The sequence below is a fragment of the Chelonia mydas genome, chromosome 15 (assembly GCF_015237465.2).
Source record: "Chelonia mydas isolate rCheMyd1 chromosome 15, rCheMyd1.pri.v2, whole genome shotgun sequence".
Lineage (NCBI taxonomy): Eukaryota > Metazoa > Chordata > Testudines > Cheloniidae > Chelonia > Chelonia mydas.
Genome location: NC_057856.1, coordinates 14035586 through 14057489, shown reverse-complemented (window position 1 = coordinate 14057489; position 21904 = coordinate 14035586). Strand labels below are relative to the sequence as shown.

At 53.4% G+C, this 21904-nt stretch overlaps 6 protein-coding genes and 1 gene segment (V, D, J or C); all 7 read right to left on the bottom strand.

Annotated features, from left to right (window-relative positions):
- Positions 1-21904, bottom strand: part of LOC102937026 (immunoglobulin lambda-1 light chain) — a 537592-nt gene that overhangs the window by 103235 nt on the left and 412453 nt on the right. The window lies entirely within an intron of this gene.
- The window catches only part of LOC102941305 (immunoglobulin lambda variable 3-21), a 550568-nt gene that overhangs the window by 124079 nt on the left and 404585 nt on the right, over positions 1-21904 (bottom strand). The window lies entirely within an intron of this gene.
- Positions 1-21904, bottom strand: part of LOC122461352 (immunoglobulin lambda-1 light chain-like) — a 567620-nt gene that overhangs the window by 152576 nt on the left and 393140 nt on the right. The gene's annotated exons all lie outside the window — the stretch shown is intronic.
- LOC102941083 (immunoglobulin lambda-1 light chain) overlaps positions 1-21904 on the bottom strand; it is a 389283-nt gene that overhangs the window by 95407 nt on the left and 271972 nt on the right. Inside the window, exon 1 of one of the 25 annotated variants that reach the window (XM_043529692.1) lies at positions 13187-13255. The exons of the other annotated variants lie outside the window; for them this stretch is intronic. Coding sequence (XP_043385627.1) covers positions 13187-13232 — 46 coding nt within the window. The 5' untranslated portion in view covers positions 13233-13255. Of the gene's footprint in view, positions 1-13186; positions 13256-21904 lie in introns of those variants that run through there. 25 annotated transcript variants of the gene reach the window in all.
- Positions 1-21904, bottom strand: part of LOC122463057 (immunoglobulin lambda-1 light chain-like) — a 375063-nt gene that overhangs the window by 116256 nt on the left and 236903 nt on the right. The window lies entirely within an intron of this gene.
- Positions 1-21904, bottom strand: part of LOC102935130 (immunoglobulin lambda-1 light chain-like) — a 376593-nt gene that overhangs the window by 138520 nt on the left and 216169 nt on the right. The gene's annotated exons all lie outside the window — the stretch shown is intronic.
- The window catches only part of LOC119563806, a 331177-nt gene that overhangs the window by 146342 nt on the left and 162931 nt on the right, over positions 1-21904 (bottom strand).

Sequence of the window (21904 nt, the reverse complement as noted above, 5' to 3'; positions counted from 1 at the left end):
TGGATGAGGGCAGTTGATATTTTCAGACTTTACATCAATCCATGGTTCCCAGGACTGTCCCGATGTGACGCAGAAACTCCCCATTCCACGGGGCTGGCTGGACTTGGCTCCTCACTCTGGGAACTGCAACCTGGGCCCTCGTGAGCGGGTCACAGCCCTGCTCAGATCTGGCCCAGCCGCCCCACGGGAACAAGTGAGGAACTGCTGGTTCATCTTTTCTTTCTCCCTTTAAGCCGTCGTGCCAAGTGCGATGCCCTGTTTATTTCTGCCAGTCCTCGCACAGCGTCCTTTGTTATTCAGCAGATAGTGAGTGTTCGTGGGCTCGAGGCGGAGGGGTCTAGTGCTGGGCGCGCTGACAGCCCCTGTCTCTGAGCGTGTGGCACACGCACCTTCCCCAACATCTAGGGCCGGTGCACACCAGCACTCACAGCCACTCCCTGCAGTGGGGTCGGCTCCCACAGATTACTATTGCCCCCTAGTGGCCAGCGTCGCACTTGCCATGATCACATCCCTGACTCTCCAGGCCTGTAGGGAACATGGCTACCCAGTCCCTTCCAGCATTCAGCCTCTTCCTTCCAGGATGTCCTTCTCCACACTAACCAGGTGATCAGGCCCTCGGCTTAGTCACGTTGGGCAGAGATCACTCAGGTATTCAGGCAGCTGGATGAAGATTAAGACATTCTAGAGCTGGGCAGCCACCGGGGTGCGGCTACATGAATCTAACTGTGTGAGACACAGACAGACCCGTCCCCAGGGGAAGGGGCAGGGAGGCAGAACCACCCCGGGCTGCTGCATGGCTTTTTACCCTGCCCTTTTGAACATTGCCGGACAGAGTAGAAATTGTCCATTTCCACCTTAGATCCCCGAGACCGAGAGTGCTGAGGAACCATAAATCTCCACAGAGTTCAGGTGTAATCACAATATCCTGGAAGAGCGTCTCTGCCTTTTGATGCCCTGGGCATTCATCCCACTCCCCCGAGGATTTGATTGAGATGTAGAGCAACTGATGGGCTGCTGAGCAACCTGGCCACCCTCGTGAGAGGCAGCGGTGTGTCCCCTCTCCCTTTCCTCAGGACCCCTGTGGTTCTCAGTAGCAATTCCTGCTTGGCCGGGGCAGGAGCCCACAGGAGAGCTGTCTGCTGGGGGACTTTCCAACACTCCTCTGGGAGCAGAATGGGCCTCTCCACTCACAGGAGCACGGAGCCCTGTCTGCACAGCGGTGGAGCCTGTGTCAGGGGAGGAGAGATTCAGCCCTTGCCCAGCCCGGCCGAGGACTCCGCGTGTGGCCAGCTCCCCAGCAGAGCTGTGCTGAGATGGCATCAGCCAGGGCCCCAACAGACACAATCGCTCCGGGATTCCGGAGGGTCTCTCACTGTCCTTGTATATAACGAGTAGGGGGGGCACGGCCAGGTTTCTTCTGGTCCTACTGCACAAACTATTCGTCAGTCTCTTCTCCTGTGCAGGTGTGGGGATCGGGGGGAGTGTGTGACAGGACGTCTGTGTCTGGCTGTGTGAGCGGGAGAGGGAGAGAGACAGAGGCAGTGTGTGTTGGGGGAGAGTGAGTGTGTCGGCATGCTGTCTCCTAAGTTCGAACAGCTACTGGCCCAGAAACACCATGAGACTCTTCCCCTCTGTGCCAGGTGGACCCGGTGTGGGGCAGGCAGGCTGAACCAGGCAGGATCCAAGTCTGAAGAGGCTCAGTGTGGGGGGATCTAGGTGTCCCACCTGTGTGGGACAATCTGGGTGCAGGCAGACTGTGGCAGGATGTGGATGCAGAGGGGCTCGGGGAGGGGCGGGGTCCAAGTGCAGGGACAATGGGACTGTGCAGGGGCTTCCAGGTGAAGGTGGTTGGGGATCAATGGAGGGGTCTGGGCATGGGGGTGTCAGCAGTGGAGTCTGGGTGCAGTTAGTTGGGTGTCAGTGGCATGGGGGTCTGGATGTGGGGGCTCAGGGTGATGGAGCTCAAAAGGGTCGGGGTTTGAGTGCAGGGAGGTCAGTGGAGGTGGTGTGGGTGCAGGGGTGGAGGTCTGAGTGCAGGGGGGCTCCAGATGCAGGAGTTGAGGTTCAGTGGGGTGGGGTTTGGATATGGAGAGCTAGGTGAGTTTTAGGTGCATGGGGTGAGGCTTGGTGGGGGTGTCTGGTATGGGAGGTCCAGATGCATGGGAGTTGGGGGGCTGGGGGAGCAGCTCCCTGTACAGTGTCCCCTCCCCCTGCAGCTGAGGAGCAATGGGGACAAGAAGCAGGGGAGGATGCTGAGCTTGCTGCAGCTGGAGAAGGTTTTTTGGGGTGAGTCTGACACAGCCCCACACTCCTTGCAGGGGAAGAGGAAGTCCCTTCCTCTCCTGCCTCCAGCCGAGCCGGGACTAGCAGCTGATCCTGGTTCAGGGTTGGCGCTCCTGGCAGGGGTATCGCCAGCCCTGTGGTGATTTAATTCTTCACCGGCTGTTCCAGGTACCTGAAATGATTTACCTGAGCTGCTAGGGAGTGGTGCGTGACTGCTCTTGCAGTGTCCCTTTGCCATGGGTTTTGTGGCCGCAAGAAACCCTGGCTGGTTTGGAGCTGTGTGTCCGATGGGACGGCTGCTGGCTGGTTGGGTGTCCCTGGGAGATGTGGCTGCTGCAGACCGATGGCTTGAGGAGTGAGGGGCTGCTGCTGGGCTCTGGAGTTGTGCTTGATTGGGGTTGGGACTGACCAGGATGGTGCTGCTGGGGGGCTCTGGGGTGCTATTGGAGCATGCTGTTAGGTGAGGCTCTGCTGGGAAGGGTGGGGCCGAGACCCTTTTGCACGGCACGCTCCTGGAGGGGAGCCCCACTGAAAGACAGCGAGGAACCAGCTGAGCAATGGGGACCATGAGGATCAAGGCAACTGGCTCCTGACTGCTCCCCTTTGAGTGGTACTTCCCAGCAGCAGGACAGTGTGGGAAGGCCGAAGGCAACGCTTGCCCCCTCTGGGTTATAGCAGCCACTGGGTTTTGGTGATCTTGTCGTGACCCTCGCACCACTCCAAGCAAGACTGGCAGTCGGAGAACCCCTACCCTAGAGACCAGGGAGCAGAGAGGGAGTGGCTAGGAAGTTGGAATCCAAACAGTGGTCTCTAGGGTCCCTTGTCCAGCTCGGTCATGTGAGCGCTGTTGGGGAATAGAACGCCCCAAAGCCCAGAGATCTCTCTAGCCCAGCAGTGTGTAGCCTGACTTGATTTAGACTGCCTGAGTAGAGACTCTGAGCTCCAGCACTGTGAAGGTGAAGAGCACCCCCTGTTGGTCAGTGCTGCTGTTACTAAAATTATTCTGGCCGGGGTTTTACAAAAGCTGTAGACCCTCCATGCTGAGCTCATCACAAAGCAGGCCCCTACTCACTGTCTCTCACAGCCACAGGGAAAATCACTGTACAATTGTTTGCAGCATTCATGTTGTTCCTTTTCAGGGTGTTCTTCTCTGTGCTGGCTGCACTGATCACGTCATCAGCCTGGTCCCATCTTTGGAAGGGATTCCCCAGGGGTTTCAGAAGTTGCACCTGCCTAGATTAAGACGAATGCAACCCAAGCTACGGAAGTCACCTCCTCCTAGCTGGTTTGCTATTGTTGTCTCTTCCTGGGACACTAATGTTCTGTTCTGATCCCAGGGGCACCCCACCGTGAGCGGTAGCGGATACTGGGGCCGTGCAGGCCAGCTCTCCAGGGATAAGAGGGAAGGTCCTTGCGTGGATCAGTAACTGCTTAAAAGATAGGAAACAAAGAGTAGGAAAAATGGTCAGTTTTCAGGGTGGAGGGAGGCAAATAGTGGAGTCCAGAAGGATCTGGGTAGGACCAGTGCTGTTCAACATCTTCCTAATTGGTCTGGAAAAGGGGCAATCAGCGAGGTGTCACAGTTTGCAGATGATACAAAACTACTCAAGATAATTTAGTCCAAAGCTCATTGCGAACAGTTAGAAAGGGATCTCTGAAAACTGGGTGACTGGGCAACAAATGGCAGATGAAATTCAATGTCAATGAATGCAAAGTAATGCACATTGGAAAATATCATCCCAACTATACATGTAAATTGATGGGGTCGCCGTTAGCTGTTACCACTCAAGAGAGAGATCCTGAAGTCATTGTGGAGAGGTCTCTGAAAACATCTGCTCAATGTTCAGCTGCAGTCAAAAAGCGAACAGTGTTCGGAATGACAGGAAAGGGATAGATAAGAAGGCTGAAAATATCATCATGACACTATATAAAACCATGGTATGCCCAGACCTTGAATATTGTGTGCAGCGTCCCTTTGCCATGGGTTTTGTGGCCGCAAGAAACCCTGGCTGGTTTGGAGCTGTGTGTCCGATGGGACGGCTGCTGGCTGGTTAGGTGTCCCTGGAGATGTGGCTGCTGCAGACCGATGGCTTGAGGAGTGAGTGGCTGCTGCTGGGCTCTGGAGTTGTGCTTGATTGGGGTTGGGACTGACCAGGGTGGTTGGCGCTGGGGGGCTCTGGGGTGCTATTGGAGCATGCTGCTAGGTGAGGCTCCGCTGGGAAGGGTGGGGCCGAGACCCTTCTGCACGGCACACTCCTGGAGGGGAGCCCCACTGAAAGACAGCGAGGAACCAGCTGAGCAATGGGGCCCATGAGGATCAAGGCAACTGGCTCCTGAGTGCTCCCCTTTGAGTGGTACTTCCCAGCAGCAGGACAGTGTGGGCAGGCCGAAGGCAACGCTTGCCCCCTCTGGGTTATAGTAGCCACTGGGTTTTGGTGATCTTGTCGTGACACTCGCACCACTCCAAGCAAGACTGGCAGTCGGAGAACCCCTGCCCCAGAGACCAGGGAGCAGAGAGGGAGTGGCTGGGAAGTTGGAATCCAAACAGTGGTCTCTATGGTCCCTTGTCCAGCTCGGTCATGTGAGCGCTGTTGGGGAATAGAAAGCCCCAAAGCCCAGAGATCTCTCTAGCCCAGCAGTGTGTAGCCTGACTTGCTTTACACTGCCCAAGTAGAGACTCTGAGCTCCAGCACTGTGAAGGTGAAGAGCACCCCCTGTTGGTCAGTGCTGCTGTTACTAAAATTATTCTGGCTGGGGTTTTACAAAAGCTGTAGACCCTCCATGCTGAGCTCATCACAAAGCGGGCCCTCACTCACTGTCTCTCACAGCCACAGGGAAAATCACTGTACAATTGCTTGCAGCATTCATGTTGTTCCTTTTCAGGGTGTTCTTCTCTGTGCTGGCTGCACTGATCACGTCATCAGCCTGGTCCCATCTTTGGAAGGGATTCCCCAGGGGTTTCAGAAGTTGCACCTGCCTAGATTAAGATGAGTGCAACCCAAGCTAGGGTAGGAGGAGTGCTGGGCAGAGACGGGCTCCACCTAACGAAGAGAGGGAAGAGCATCTTTGCGAGCAGGCTGGCTAACCTAGTGAGGAGGGCTTTAAACTAGGTTCACCGGGGGAAGGAGACCAAAGCCCTGAGGTAAGTGGGCAAGCGGGATACTGGGAGGAAGCACAGGCAGTGCTTCCTGTGAGGGGAGAGCTCCTACCTCATACTGAGAATGAGGGGCAATCAGCAGGTTATCTCAAGTGCCTATATACAAATGCACAAAGCCTTGGAAACAAGCAGGGAGAACTGGAGGTCCTGGTGAAGTCAAGGAATTATGACGTGATTGGAATAGCAGAGACTTGGTGGGATAACTCACATGACTGGAGTACTGTCATGGATGGGTATAAACTGTTCAGGAAGGACAGGCAGGGCAGAAAAGGTGGGGGAGTAGCACTGTATGTAAGGGAGCAGTATGACTGCTCAGAGCTCCGGTATGAAACTGCAGAAAAACCTGAGTGTCTCTGGATTAAGTTTAGAAGTGTGAGCAACAAGAGTGATGTAGTGGTGGGAGTCTGCTATAGACCACTGGACCAGGGGGATGAGGTGGATGAGGCTTTCTTCCGGCAGCTCGCAGAAGCTACTAGATCGCATGCCCTGGTTCTCATGGGTGACTTTAATTTTCCTGATATTTGCTGGGAGAACACTACAGCGGTGCACAGACAATCCAGGAAGTTTTTGGAAAATGTAGGGGAGAATTTCCTGGTGCAAGTGCTGGAGGAGCCAACTAGGGGGAGAGCTTTTCTTGACCTGCTGCTCACAAACCGGGAAGAATTAGTAGGGGAAGCAAAAGTGGATGGGAATCTGGGAGGCAGTGACCATGAGTTGTTCGAGTTCAGGATCCTGACACAGGGAAGAAAGGTAAGCAGCAGAATACGGACCCTGGACTTCAGGAAAGCAGACTTCGACTCCCTCAGGGAACTGATGGGTAGGATTCCCTGGGGGAATAACATGAAGGGGAAAGGAGTCCAGGAGAGCTGGCTGTATTTCAAAGAATCCCTATTGAGGTTACAGGGACAAACCATCCCGATGTGTCGAAAGAATAGTAAATATGGCAGGTGACCAGCTTGGCTTAACAGTGAAATCCTAGCGGATCTTAAACATAAAAAAGAAGCTTACAAGAAGTGGAAGATTGGACAAATGACCAGGGAAGAGTATAAAAATATTGCTCGGGCATGTAGGAATGAAATCAGGAGGGCCAAATCGCACCTGGAGCTGCAGCTAGCAAGAGATGTTAAGAGTAACAAGAAGGGTTTCTTCAGGTATGTTGGCAACCAGAAGAAAGCCGAGGAAAGTGTGGGCCCCTTACTGAATGAGGGAGGCAACCTAGTGACAGACGATGTGGAAAAAGCTAATGTACTCAATGCTTTTTTTGCCTCTGTCTTCACTAACAAGGACAGCTCCCAGACTGCTGCGCTGGGCATCGCAACATGGGGAGTAGATGGCCAGCCCTCTGTGGAGAAAGAGGTGGTTAGGGACTATTTAGAAAAGCTGGACGTGCACAAGTCCATGGGGCCGGACGAGTTGCATCCGAGAGTGCTAAAGGAATTGGTGAATGTGATTGCAGAGCCATTGGCCATTATCTTTGAAAACTCATGGCGAACGGGGGAAGTCCCAGATGACTGGAAAAAGGCTAATGTAGTGCCAATCTTTAAAAAAAGGGAAGAAGGAGGATCCTGGGAACTACAGGCCAGTCAGCCTCACCTCAGTCCCCGGAAAAATCATGGAGCAGGTCCTCAAGGAATCAATCTTGAAGCACTTACACGAGAGGAAAGTGATCAGGAACAGTCAGCATGGATTCACCAAAGGAAGGTTATGCCTGACCAATCTAATCACCTTCTATGATGAGATTACTGGTTCTGTGGATGAAGGGAAAGCAGTGGATGTATTGTTTCTTGACTTTCGCAAAGCTTTTGACATGGTCTCCCACAGTATTCTTGTCAGCAAGTTAAAGAAGTATGGGCTGGATGAATGCAGTATAAGGTGGGTAGAAAGTTGGCTAGATTGTCGGGCTCAACGGGTAGTGATCAATGGCTCCATGTCTAGTTGGCAGCCGGTGTCAAGTGGAGTGCCCCAGGGGTCGGTCCTGGGGCTGGTTTTGTTCAATATCTTCATAAATGATCTGGAGGATGGTGTGGATTGCACTCTCATCAGATTTGCGGATGATACTAAACTAGGAGGAGTGGTAGATACGGTGGCAGGTAGGGATAGGATACAGAGGGACCTAGACAAATTGGAGGATTGGGCCAAAAGAAATCTGATGAGGTTCAACAAGGATAAGTGCAGGGTCCTGCACTTAGGCCGGAAGAATCCAATGCACCGCTACAGACTAGGGACCGAATGGCTAGGCAGCAGTTCTGCGGAAAAGGACCTAGGGGTGACAGTGGATGAGAAGCTGGATATGAGTCAACAGTGTGCCCTTGTTGCCAAGAAGGCCAATGGCATTTTGGGATGTATAAGTAGGGGCATAGCCAGCAGATCGAGGGAAGTGATTGTTCCCCTCTATTCGACATTGGTGAGGCCTCATCTGGAGTACTGTGTTCAGTTTTGGGCCCCACACTACAAGAAGGATGTGGAAAAATTGGAGAGAGTCCAGCGAAGGGCAACAAAAATGATTAGGGGTCTGGAACACATGACTTATGAGGAGAGGCTGAGGGAACTGGGATTGTTTAGTCTGCAGAAGAGAAGAATGAGGGAGGATTTGATAGCTGCTTTCAACTACCTGAGAGGTGGTTCCAGAGAGGATGGTTCTAGACTATTCTCAGTGGTAGAAGATGACAGGACAAGGAGTAATGGTCTCAAGTTGCAGTGGGGGAGGTTTAGGTTGGATATTAGGAAAAACTTTTTCACGAGGAGGGTGGTGAAACACTGGAATGCGTTACCTAGGGAGGTGGTAGAATCTCCTTCCCTAGAAGTTTTTAAGGTGAGGCTTGACAAAGCCCTGGCTGGGATGATTTAATTGGGGATTGGTCATGCTTTGAGGAGGGGGTTGGACTAGATGACCTCCTGAGGTCCCTTCCAACCCTGATATTCTATGATTCTATGAAGTCACCTCCTCCTAGCTGGTTTGCTATTGTTGTCTCTTCCTGGGACACTAATGTTCTGTTCTGATCCCAGGGGCACCCCACCGTGAGCAGTAGCGGATACTGGGGCCGTGCAGGGCAGCTCTCCAGGGATAAGATCGAAGGTCCTTGCGTGGATCAGTAACTGCTTAAAAGATAGGAAACAAAGAGTAGGAAAAAATGGTCAGTTTTCAGAGTGGAGAGAGGCAAATAGTGGAGTCCAGAAGGATCTGGGTAGGACCAGTGCTGTTCAATATCTTCCTAATTGGTCTGGAAAAGGGGCAATCAGCGAGGTGTCACAGTTTGCAGATGATACAAAACTACTCAAGATAATTTAGTCCAAAGCTCATTGCGAAGCAGTTCCAAAGGGATCTCTCAAAACTGGGCGACTGGGCAACAAAATGGCAGATGAAATTCAATGTCGATGAATGCAAAGTAATGCACGTTGGAAAACATCATCCCAACTATACATATAAAATGATGGGGTCGCCGTTAGCTGTTACCACTGAAGAGAGAGATCTTGCAGTCATTGTGGAGAGGTCTCTGAAAACATCTGCTCAATGTGCAGCCCAGTCAAAAAAGCGAACAGTGTTCGGAATGATAGGAAAGGGATAGATAAGAAGGCTGAAAATATCATCATGACACTATATAAAACCATGGTATGCCCAGACCTTGAATATTGTGTGCAGTTCTGGATACCCCATGTCAAAAAAGACGTTTTAGAATTGGAAAAGGTATTTGTTTAGTGTGTGCATAGTCGTCTAGCCAAGCGATGGAATCTCCAGTGGGGTGATGCAGTTCTCCTGGGCCACGCTGGACCTGTCAGCAGCTTTCATTGACAAGTGTGTCACCGTCTGGGTTACGCTTGCAGCTGCACAAAGGACTGCCACCAAAGCCCCAGCGATACTGGTCGGCTGCACAGAGACCTTGCCCGGTCCGGAACCTGTTCAACAGGGACCATTGGCGATGGGGTAGGTCACAACGAGCAGGCAAATTGTTGGGGTCGGCGACGAGGGCTGGTTGGAGCACGAGCACCCAAAGATGAACCAGCCAGTTTGCAAAGAGATTGTTAACTTTAAATTGAAGACTTTTATTAAGGTCTTAACTTTAGCTGCTGTCTTCTTCAGGAGGAAATGATAACTCAGTGTGCGGTTCGAAGGTCACACCTAGATAGACCTGTTCTACTTCATGCTTCACCTCGTGACCATTCAGATAAACATTCAGTTCTCGGGTTGCACTGGTGTGATGAAGACAGACCAAACTGGAGACTGTTTTTATGACGCTTGGCTGGAGGCAAAAAGTCTTCCCAGCAGTCAGCGAACTTCATCATGTCCCGGTTTTAAGGTGTCATCGAGCTGGTGAAATGTCTGGGCTTGGGTACCACAACAGATGTCGTCTGCGTAAATGAACTTCGGGCTCTGTTGTTGGCAGGACATTGATGTAAGGATTGAACAGGGTTCACGAAAGCACAGTACCCTGGGGTAACCCATTGTCGTCTCCAAGCAACTCGTCTTCTCCCCCATATAGACTCTGAATTGCCTATCGCGGAGGAATAGTTAAATGAACGCCTGTGACCCAAGGTCGCAGGACCTATGATACCTTCACGGGCAGGCCAGTGTGCTGTACCGTATCTTACACTGTGGTTAGATTGATGAAAACAGCGCCTGTTTTCAAGTTTTTCTGGAACCATTTTCAACAAATACGGTCAGTGCGAGAACTGTTCGCATTGTGCTACGGCCTCGGCGAAAGCCGGCTTGGTCAAGGCTCAAAATTCTCTCCACGTTGGGTAACGTGCGGTAGGACAAAGCGCTCCAGTGCCTTGAAGTACACCGACAGTAATGATATGCCAAGAACGGGGGCCAAGGTTTTTTCAGGAATTCTGGAGATAGCCCGCAGCTGTTCCACACTTGATGCTACCCAGTGTCTGTTCCAGCTCTGTTACAGTAAACGGTTGTGGGCAGCTTCTGATCTGGTGTACATATTGAAATATACGCCATTCGTTCCTCACTTGTCTTCGCACCTGTTTCTCCAAAGGTGCTCTGGCCACTCTCAGTGGTGTCCGGCTACCTGGTTGGGTGTCACTGAAGGTCGGCAGGGTGCAGGTGGCTGCTGCGCTGCTCCAAGGTGTTGGCGCGACTCCCAGACTTGCATCTGGAGCAGGTAAAGCTCATCCTCTCGGTCGTCTCCTGCCATCTGGCTCGGCGAGCAGTGTCCAATGATTCGATCAGATGGTCAGCGGCGTCTGGGTCACCAGATACCTCCTACTGCTTTTGCAAGGCAGCGCTCTCCTCCTCGAGACAGGGGATGTAGACCCGGGAGCAACGGCGTGGGATGACTCTGCAGGCTGCTATGTAGATAGCACCACAGAAGCGACGGTAGGTCTCATTTACCGAGAGATGCCAGGCTGGTATTGTCACTACTCTCTTCTCCAGCACTTCCTGGTATATTTCCCGGTCGGTCTTTCAGAAGTTCCACCGCTTCTATTTGGAACTCTTGACACCTGGGAGCTGTATCCCAATATGGATCAGGTAGAAAGAGGAACCACCAAAATGTGGTTCGAGGTATGGATCAGCTTCCATCTGAGGAGAGATTAAAAAGACTGGGATGGTTCATCTTGGAGAACACATGGGGGAGATGGTAGAGGTCCATAAAATCATGACCAGTGTGAGAGAGTCAATAAGGGCATGTTGTTAACCTGTCCCATAGCAATAGAACCAGGGATCACCCAATGAAATTAATAGGCAGCAGGTTTAAAAGAAACCTAAGCAAGTACTTCTTCACACAACGCACAGTCAACCTGTGGGATTCGTTGCCAGGGGATGTTGTGAAGGCCACAAGAATAACTAGGAGTGCAAAAAGAACTCGGTAAGTTCGTGGAGGATAGGTCCATCAATGGCTAGATTGCCAGCTGCTAGCACTGGACGAGAGGGGACGGATCACTCAGTAATTGCTTTGTTCTGTTCATTCCGTCTGAAGCTTCTGGCACTGGCCACTGTGGGAAGCCAGGCTACTGGGAGAGATGGACCATTGGTCTGACCCAGGGTGGCCGTTCTTATGTTCTTCGAGGTGTCCACCTGGACCCGAGCAGAGAGAGTCTGAGGAGAGAACAGGGAAGACTAGGGAAGCGCTGGGCAACTGCTGAGAGTGGGGAAATGCGCTTCGCTGAGAAGAACAACTGTTGTGTGATGCGTTACAGGCAGAAACCAAACACGGCAGTTTGTGTGTTTTTGTTCCCCCCACCACAGAACCTGGATGGGAGAAGGGGAGGGAGGAGTTTGTCTCACTTCCCCATCTGACTGAGTCACTGGAACAGGCCCTGCTGTGCACCACAGCACAGTAATTATCAGCCTCGTCCTCTGCCAGGGCCCCGGAGATGGTTAAATAGTCGGCGTTACTGGACGTGTCTTCAGTTCAGCTGAGATCGAATCTGAAATGTTTTACGTGTTTTGGAGTATTTGTAAAAGTCGGCTTGGAATGGTTCCAGAGCGGGGAGTTGAACGTGGGCTGCCCATGGTCTAGGTGAGCGCCCTCCCCACTGGGTAAATGAAGAATGGGGGGGGGTGTCAGGAACAGTAAGAGCAGCACCAGCCCCCCTCTGGCCAGTTTGTGACTGGCCATAACGAGCCTGGTCCAATTTGTGCGTCCTTTCGGTTGGACCGAAACTGCACCTTTTGCTGAATAAGTTATTTGTCTGAAACGTTTGGAGCAGCTCTAGTTACGTGGAACTCACTTTGCCTTTCGATGCCCCGGGTTGAACCCAGTGGGGACTTCAGCAAAACCCCCTTTCGGGGGTGAGATCCCCCTGAAGCGCTCGATCCCTGCTCTGCACAACTCCAGTCCGGCAGGTGCACACTGACAGCCCTCTGGACACTTGGTAACGGCATCACTGCCGCGTTTACCCCACTCCCCTGAGGATTCGATTCGAGAAGAAGAGCAGCTGGTGGGCTACTGAGTAACCTGGCCACCCCTGAGAGGCAGCGGTGTGGCACCTCGCCCTTTCCCCAGGTCCCTGGGGTTCTCACTAGCAATGGCTGCTTGGCCGGGGCAGGAGCCCCACACGAGAGCTGTCTGCTGGGGACTTCCTAATGCTCCGAATGGGCCTGTCAACTCACTGGAGTGCAGAGCCTGGGGGCCTGCGCCAGGGGAGGGTAAGGCTGAGCCCTTTCCCACCCCAGGGGTTACTAAGGAGACAAAGTGTGAGCCCAGGCTGCCGAGAAGGGTTTGTGGGCAGATGAAATAAGACGCCTCCATTGCCAGCTCAGGAAGGGCCCCTCACGCTGTCCCAGAAAGAATGAGAATAAATGATCCCCTGTGTCAACGGGCAGTTTGTGTCTCACTTCCCCATCTGGCCGTGTCACTGTGAGTAGTGCTACTGTCGCTGTCCCACACCAGACAGTAATAATCAGCCTCGTCCTGCGCCTGGACTCCAGTGATGGTTAACGTGGCCGTGTTACCGGAGTAGGAGCTAGAGAATCGATCGGGGATTCCGGAGGCTCTGCTGCTACTATAGTATATAACGAGTAGGGGGGCGCTTGCCAGGTTTCTGTTGGAACCACTGCACATACTTGCCCCCAATGTTGTTCCCTGTGCAGGTGAGTTGAGCTTTTTGCCCTGGAGACACAGACACTGAAGGCGGCTGAGTCAGCACGTACTGGGCGGGAGAACCTGAGACAGGAGGAGAAAACATGGGGATACAATCAGTATTTCAAGAGCACACCACAGGCCGTGCAGGAACCCGAGGAAGAGAAAATCCCCTGACTAAAGAGATGGAGAAAAACTCTCCCGCTTGTAATACCTGAGCAGTAAGTGAGCAGCGTGAGGAGCAGAGGGGCCCAGGCCATGGTGGATCCAGATGAGCTCGGCTTCCTGAAGCAAACGGGTGTGTGTCTGGGACCCTCCGATTCTCTCTTAAACCCCCAGTGCTGGAGAACGGCCCCTTCATGCAAATCAGCTCCCTGCTCGCTGGTTTCTGCTGCCTTTCACTCCCCAAGAGCGAAGGGACCCAGGGGAGAGCCTCTCTGCATAAATCCCCTCAGACACCTGTTGGGGAAAGGACTGCTTTGCCTTTCATCAGCAAGAACAAAGTTTAGCTTATCCCAGAGGTGAGCAGCTCCCAATGGGTCTGGTGTACTCAGAACATCAAGTGCAGACCCCTGTCCCCAGAAGTCTCCAATTTGATCTGCCTGAGACCTCAAATTAAACTGTGGTTTCTGCTCATGCTCCCAGAGCACAATTGTTTTCAGAGTCATGCCACCATTTTCAGTCATTGCAGGAAGAAATGGTGTCCAGTTTTGGGGTAATCATTTCTGGTGTGCTGGATGGTGTGGGTGCTGTTGTATGGGGACTGGTGCTGGGGCTGGTTCTGTTGGATGGGGACTGGTGTGGGGGATGGTTATGGAGTGGGTGCTGGGTGGGTGGGTGCTGTTGGGTGTTAGGACAGGTTATGGAGTGGGTGCTGGATGGGTGGGTGCTGTTGGATGGGTGTTGTGACAGGTTAGCGAGTGGGTGCTGGATGGGGTGGCTGCCGTTGGATGGGTTTTGGGGCAGGTTTCGGAGTGGGTGCTGGATGGGTGGGTGCCATTGCATGGGAAGTAGTCTTGGGGCAGCTTATGGAGTGGGTGCTGTATAGGTGGGTGCTGTTGAATGGAGACTGGAATTGGGGTAGTTTCGGAGTGGTGGCTGGATGAGGGCAGTTGATATTTTCAGACTTTACATGAATCCATGGTTCCCAGGACAGTCCCGATGTGACGCAGAAACTCCCCATTCCACGGGGCTGGCTGCACTTGGCTCCTCACTCTGGGAACTGCAACCTGGCCCCTCGTGAGCGGGTCACAGCCCTGCTCAGGTCTGGCCCGGCCGCCCCACGGGAACGAGTGAGGAGCTGCTGGTTCATCTTTTCTTTCTCCCTTTAAGCCGTCGTGCCAAGTGCGATGCCCCGTTTATTTCTGGCAGAGGGGTCTAGTGCTGGGCGCGCTGACAGCCCCTGCCTCTGAGCGTGTGGCACACGCACCTTCCCCAACATCTAGGGCCGGAGCACACCAGCACTCAGAGGCACTCCCTGCGATGGGGTCGGCTCCCACAGATTACTATTGCCCCCTAGTGGCCAGCGTCGCACTTGCCATGATCACGTCCCTGACTTTCCAGGCCTGTAGGGAACATTGCTAGCCAGTCCCTTCCAGCATTGAGCCTCTTCCTTCCAGGATGTCCTTCTCCACACTAACCAGCTGATCAGGCCCTTGGCTCAGTCACGTTGGGCAGAGATCAGTCAGGTATTCAGGCAGCTGGATGAAGATTAAGACATTCTAGAGCTGGGCAGCCACCGGGGTGCGGCTACATGAATCTAACTCTGTGAGACACAGACAGACCCATCCCCAGGGGAAGGGGCAGGGAGGCAGAACCACCCCGGGCTCCTGCATAGCGCTTTACCCTGCCGGACAGAGTAGAAATTGACCATCCCACCTTAGATCCCCGACACCGAGAGTGCAAGGAACCGTAAATCTCCACAGAGTTCAGGTGCAATAACGATATCCTGGAAATCGTCTCTGCCTTTCAATGTCATGGCATTCATCCCACCCCTGAGGATTTGATTGAAGGTAGAGCAACTGATGGGCTGCTGAGGAACCTGGCCACCTCCTGAGAGGCAGGGGTGTGTCCCCTCTCCCTTTCTCAGGACCCCTGGGGTTCTCAGTAGCAATGCCTGCTTGGCCAGGGCAGGAGCCCACAGGAGAGCTGTCTGCCGGGGGACTTTCCAACACTCCTCTGGGAGCAGAATGGGCATCTCCACTCAGAGGAGCACGGAGCCCTGTCTGCACAGCGGCAGAGCCTGTGTCAGGGGAGGAGAGACTCAGCCCTTGCCCAGCCCAGCCCAGGACTCTGCATGTGGCCAGCTCCCCAGCAGAGCTGTGCTGAGATGGCATCAGCCAGGGCCCCAACAGACACAATCGCTCCGGGATTCCGGAGGGTCTCTCACTGTCCTTGTATATAACGAGTAGGGGGGGCACGGCCAGGTTTCTTCTGGTCCTACTGCACAAACTATTCGTCAGTCTCTTCTCTGTGCAGGTGTGGGGGTCGGGGGAGTGTGTGACAGGACGTGTGTGTCTGTGTGTGTGAGCGGGAGAGGGAGAGAGACAGAGGCAGTGTGTGTTGGGGGAGAGTGAGTGTGTCGGCATGCTGTCTCGTAAGTTCGAACAGCTGCTGTCCCAGAAACACCATGAGACTCTTCCCCTCTGTGCCAGGTGGACTCGGTGTGGGGCAGGCAGGTTGAACCAGGCAGGATCCAAGTCTGAAGAGGCTCAGTGTGGGGGGATCTAGGTGTCCCACCTGTGTGGGACAGTCTGGGTGCAGGCAGACTGTGGCAGGATGGATGCACGGGGGCTCGGGAGGGGCGGGGTCCAAGTGCAGGGACAATGGGACTGTGCAGGGGCTTCCAGGTGAAGGTGGTTGGGGATCAATGGAGGGGTCTGGGCATGGGGGTGTCAGCGGGGGAGTCTGGGTGCAGTTGTTGGGGGTAGTGGCATGGGGGTCTGGATGTGGGGCTCAGGATGATGGAGCTCATAAGGGTCAGGGTTTGAGTGCAGGGAGGTCAGTGGGGGTGGTGTGGGTGCAGGGGTGGAGGTCTGGAGGCAGGGGGTCTGGGTGCAGGGGGCTCCAGATGCAGGAGTTGAGGTTCAGTGGGGTGGGGTTTGGGTAGGGAGTGCTAGGTGAATTTTAGATGCACGGGGTGAGGCTTGGTGGGGATGTCTGGATATGGGAGGTCCAGATGCATGGGAGTTGGGGGGATGGGGGAGCAGCTCCCCGTACAGTGTCCCCTCCCCTGCAGCTGAGGAGCGATGGGGGCAGGAAGCAGGGGAGGATGCTGAGCTTGCTGCAGCTGGAGAAGGTATTTTGGGGTGAGTCTGACACAGCCCCACACTCCTTGCAGGGGAAGAGGAAGTCCCTTCCTCTCCTGCCTCTAGCCGAGCCAGGACTAGCAGCTGATCCTGGTTCAGGGTTGGAGCTCCTGGCTGGGGTATCGCCAGCCCTGTGGTGACTGACTTCTTCACCGGCTGCTCCGGGTACCTGAAATGATGTACCGGTGGTGCTAGGGAGTGGTGCGTGACTGCTCTTGCAGCGTCTCTTTGCCAAGGGCTTTGTGGCCGCAAGAAACCCTGGCTGGTTTGGAGCTGTGTGTCCGATGGGACGGCTGCTGGCTGGTTGGGTGTCCCTGGGAGATGTGGCTGCTGCAGACCGATGGCTTGAGGAGTGAGGGGCTGCTGCTGGGCTCTGGAGTTGTGCTTGATTGGGGTTGGGACTGACCAGGATGGGTGCTCCTGGGGGGCTCTGGGGTGCTATTGGAGCATGCTGCTAGGTGAGGCTCTGTTGGGAAGGGTGGGGCCGAGACCCTTCTTTACGGCACACTCCTGGAGGGGAGCCCCACTGAAAGACAGCGAGGAACAAGCTGAGCAATGGGGACCATGAGGATCAAGGCAATTCGCTCCTGACTGCTCCCCTTTGAGTGGTACTTCCCAGCAGCAGGACAGTGTGGGCAGGCCGAAGGCAACGCTTGCCCCCTCTGGGTTATAGCAGCCACTGGGTTTTGGTGATCTTGTCGTGACCCTCGCACCACTCCAAGCAAGACTGGCAGTCGGAGAACCCCTGCCCCAGAGACCAGGGAGCAGAGAGGGAGTGGCTGGGAAGTTGGAATCCAAACAGTGGTCCCTAGGGTCCCTTGACCAGCTCGGTCATGTGAGCGCTGTTGGGGAATAGAAAGCCCCAAAGCCCAGAGATCTCTCTAGCCCAGCAGTGTGTAGCCTGACTTGCTTTACACTGCCCGAGTAGAGACTCTGAGCTCCAGCACTGTGAAGGTGAAGAGCACCCCCTGTTGGTCAGTGCTGCTGTTACTAAAATTATTCTGGCTGGGGTTTTACAAAAGCTGTAGACCCTCCGTGTTGAGCTCATCACAAAGCGGGCCCCCACTCACTGTCTCTCACAGCCAGAGGGAACATCACTGTACAATTGTTTGCAGCATTCATGTTGTTCCTTTTCAGGGTGTTCTTCTCTGCACTGGCTGCACTGATCACGTCATCAGCCTGGTCCCATCTTTGGAAGGGATTCCCCAGGGGTTTCAGAAGTTGCATCTGCCTAGATTAAGACGGATGCAACCCAAGCTACGGAAGTCACCTCCTCCTAGCTGGTTTGCTATTGTTGTCTCTTCCTGGGACACTAATGTTCTGTTCTGATCCCAGGGGCACCCCACCGTGAGCGGTAGCGGATACTGGGGCCATGCAGGCCAGCTCTCCAGGGATAAGAGGGAAGGTCCTTGCGTGGATCAGTAACTGCTTAAAAGATAGGAAACAAAGAGTAGGAAAAATGGTCAGTTTTCAGGGTGGAGGGAGGCAAATAGTGGAGTCCAGAAGGATCTGGGTAGGACCAGTGCTGTTCAACATCTTCCTAATTGGTCTGGAAAAGGGGCAATCAGCGAGGTGTCACAGTTTGCAGATGATACAAAACTACTCAAGATAATTTAGTCCAAAGCTCATTGCGAAGCAGTTCCAAAGGGATCTCTCAAAACTGGACGACTGGACAACAAAATGGCAGATGAAATTCAATGTCGATGAATGCAAAGTAATGCACATTGGAAAACATCATCCCAACTATACATATAAATTGATGAGGTCGCCGTTAGCTGTTACCACTCAAGAGAGAGATCCTGGAGTCATTGTGGAGAGGTCTCTGAAAACATCTGCTCAATGTGCAGCTGCAGTCAAAAAAGCGAACAGTGTTCGGAATGACAGGAAAGGGATAGATAAGAAGGCTGAAAATATCATCATGACACTGTATAAAACCATGGTGTGCCCAGACCTTGAATATTGTGTGCAGTTCTGGACACCCCATGTCAAAAAAGACGTTTTAGAATTGGAAAAGGTATTTGTTTCGTGTGTGCATAGTCGTCTAGCCAAGCGATGGAATCTCCAGTGGGGTGATGCAGTTCTCCTGGGCCACCGCTGGACCTGGTCAGCAGCTTTCATTGACAAGTGTGTCACCGTCTGGGTTACGCCGCAGCTGCACAAAGGACTGCCACCAAAGCCCCAGCGATACTGGTCGGCTGCACAGAGATGTGGCCCGGTCCGGAACCTGTTCAACAGGGAGCATTGGCGATGGGGTAGGTCACAACCGAGCAGGCAAATTGTGGGGTCGGCGACGAGGGGCTGGTTGGAGCACGAGCACCCAAAGGTGAACCAGCCAGTTTGCAAAGAAGATTGTTAACTTTAAATTGAAGACTTTTATTAAGGTCTTAACTTTAGCTGCTGTCTTCTTCAGGAGGAAATGATAACTCAGTGTGCGGTCGAAGGTCACACCTAGATAGACCTGTTCTACTTCATGCTTCACCTCGTGACCATTCAGATAAACATTCAGTTCTCGGGTTGCACTGGTGTGATGAAGACAGACCAAACTGGAGACTGTTTTTATGACGCTTGGCTGGAGGCAAAAAGTCTTCCAGCAGTCAGCGAACTTCATCATGTCCCGGTTTAAGGTGTCATCAGCTGGTGAAATGTCTGGGCTTGGGTACCGCAACAGATGTCGTCTGCGTAAATGAACTTTCGTGACTCTGTTGTTGGCAGGACATTGATGTAAGGATTGAACAGGGTTCACGAAAGCACAGTACCCTGGGGTAACCCATTGCTCTGTCGTCTCCAAGCACTCGTCTTCTCCCCCATATAGACTCTGAATTGCCTATCGCGGAGGAATAGTTAAATGACGCCTGTGACCCAAGGTGGCAGGACCTATGATACCTTCACGGGCAGGCCAGTGTGCTGTACTGTATCGTACACTGTGGTGAGATTGATGAAAACAGCGCCTGTTTTCAAGTTTTTCTGGAACCATTTTCAACAAATATGGTCAGTGCGAGTACTTGTTCGCATGTGCTACGGCCTCGGCGAAAGCCGGCTTGGTCAAGGCTCAAAATTCTCTCCACGTCGGGTAACATGTGCGGTAGGACAAAGCGCTCCAGTGCCTTGAAGTACACCGACAGTAATGATATGGGATAATAGCTTGATGCTGGACTCGGGTCCTTTCCAGGCTTTTGGAGGCCAATGACTTTTGCGGTGCGCCATATCTTCTGTAACCTACCATCACTGATGATCCTGGTGACGAATTTCACATACCAAAGCCAAGCACGGGGGCCAAGGTTTTTCAGGAATTCTGGAGATAGCCCGCACCTGTTCCACACTTGATGCTACCCAGTGTCTGTTCCAGCTCTGTTACAGTAAACGGTTGTGGGCAGCTTCTGATCTGGTGTACGTATTGAAATATACGCCATTCGTTCCTCACTTGTCTTCGCACCTGTTTCTCCAAAGGTGCTCTGGCCACTCTCAGTAGGTGTCCGGCTACCTGGTTGGGTGTCACTGAACGGCAGGATGCAGGTGGCTGCTGCGCTGTCCAAGGTGTTGGCGCGACTCCCAGACTTGCATCTGGAGCAGGTAAAGCTCATCCTCTCGGTCGTCTCCTCCCATCTGGCTCGGCGAGCAGTGTCCAATGATTCAATCAGATGATCAGCGGCGTCTGGGTCACCAGATGCCTCTTACTGCTTGTGCAAGGCAGCGCTCTCCTCCTCGAGACAGGGGATGTAGACCGGGGAGCAACCGTGTGGGATGACTCTGCAGGCTGCTATGTAGATAGCACCACAGAAGCAATGGTAGGTCTCATTTACCGAGAGATGCCAGGCTGGGATTGTCACTACTCTCTTCTCCAGCGCTTCCTGGTATATTTCCCGGTCGGCCTTTCAGAAGTTCCACCGCTTCTATTTGGAACTCTTGACACCTGGGAGCTGCATCCCAATATGGATCAGGTAGAAAGAGGAACCACCAAAATGTGGTTCGAGGTATGGATCAGCTTCCATCTGAGGAGAGATTAAAAAGACTGGGATGGTTCATCTTGGAGAATACATGGGGGAGATGATAGAGGTCCATAAAATCATGACTAGTGTGAGAGAGTCAATAAGGACATGTTATTAACCTGTCCCATAGCAATAGAACCAGGGATCACCGACTGAAATTAATAGGCAGCAGGTTTGAAAGAAACCTAAGCGAGTACTTCTTCACACAACGCACAGTCAACCTGTGGGATTCGTTGCCAGGGGATGTTGTGAAGGCCACAAGAATAACTATGAGTGGAAAAAGAACTCGGTAAGTTCGTGGAGGATAGGTCCATCAATGGCTAGATTGCCAGCTGCTAGCACTGGACGAGAGGGGACGGATCACTCAGTAATTGCTTTGTTCTGTTCATTCCGTCTGAAGCTTCTGGCACTGGCCACTGTGGGAAGCCAGGCTACTGGGATAGATGGACCATGGTCTGACCCAGGGTGGCTGTTCTTATGTTCTTCGAGGTGTCCACCTGGACCCCAGCAGCGAGAGTCTGAGGAGAGAACAGGGAAGACTAGGGAAGCGCTGGGCAACTGCTGCGAGTGGGGAAATGAGCTTCGCTGAGAAGAACAACTGTTGTGTGATGCGTTACAGGCAGAAACCAAACACGGCAGTTTGTGTGTTTTTGTTCCCCCCACCACAGAACCTGGATGGGGGAAGGGGAGGGAGGAGTTTGTCTCACTTCCCCATCTGACCGAGTCACTGGAACAGGCCCTGCTGTGCACCACAGCGCCGTAATTATCAGCCTCGTCCTCTGCCAGGGCCCCGGGGATGGTTAAATAGCCGGCGTTACTGGACGTGTCTTCAGTTCAGCTGAGATCGAATCTGAAATGTTTTACGTGTTTTGGAGTATTGTAAAAGTCCGGCTTGGAATGGTTCCAGAGCGGGGAGTTGAACGTGGGCTGCCCATGGTCTTGGTGAGCGCCCTCCCCACTGGGTAAATGAAGAATGGGGGGGGTGTCAGGAAGAGTAAGAGCAGCACCAGCCCCTCTGGCCAGTTTGTGACTGGCCATAACGAGCCTGGTCCAATTTGTGCATCCTTTCGGTTGGTCCGAAACTGCACGTTTCTGAATAAGTTATTTGTCTGAAACGTTTGGAGCAGCTCTAGTTGCGTGGAACTCACTTTGCCTTTCGATGCCCCGGGCTGAACCCATGGGGACTCTCAGCAAACCCCCTTTCGGGGGTGAGATCCCCCCTGAAGCGCTCGATCCCTGCTCTGCACAACTCCAGTCCGGCAGGTGCACACTGACAGCCCTCTGGACACTTGGTAACGGCATCACTGCCGTGTTTACCCCACTCCCCTGAGGATTCGATACAGAAGAAGAGCAGCTGGTGGGCTACTGAGTAACCTGGCCACCCCCTGAGAGGCAGCGGTGTGGCACCTCGCCCTTTCCTCAGGACCCCCTGGGGTTCTCACTAGCAATGGCTGCTTGGCCGGGGCAGGAGCCCACACGAGAGCTGTCTGCTGGGGGACTTCCTAATGCTCCGAATGGGCCTGTCAACCCACTGGAGTGCAGAGCCTGGGGCCTGCGCCAGGGGAGGGAAGACTCAGCCCTTTCCCACCCCAGGGGTTACTAAGGAGACAAAGTGTGAGCCCAGGCTGCCGAGAAGGG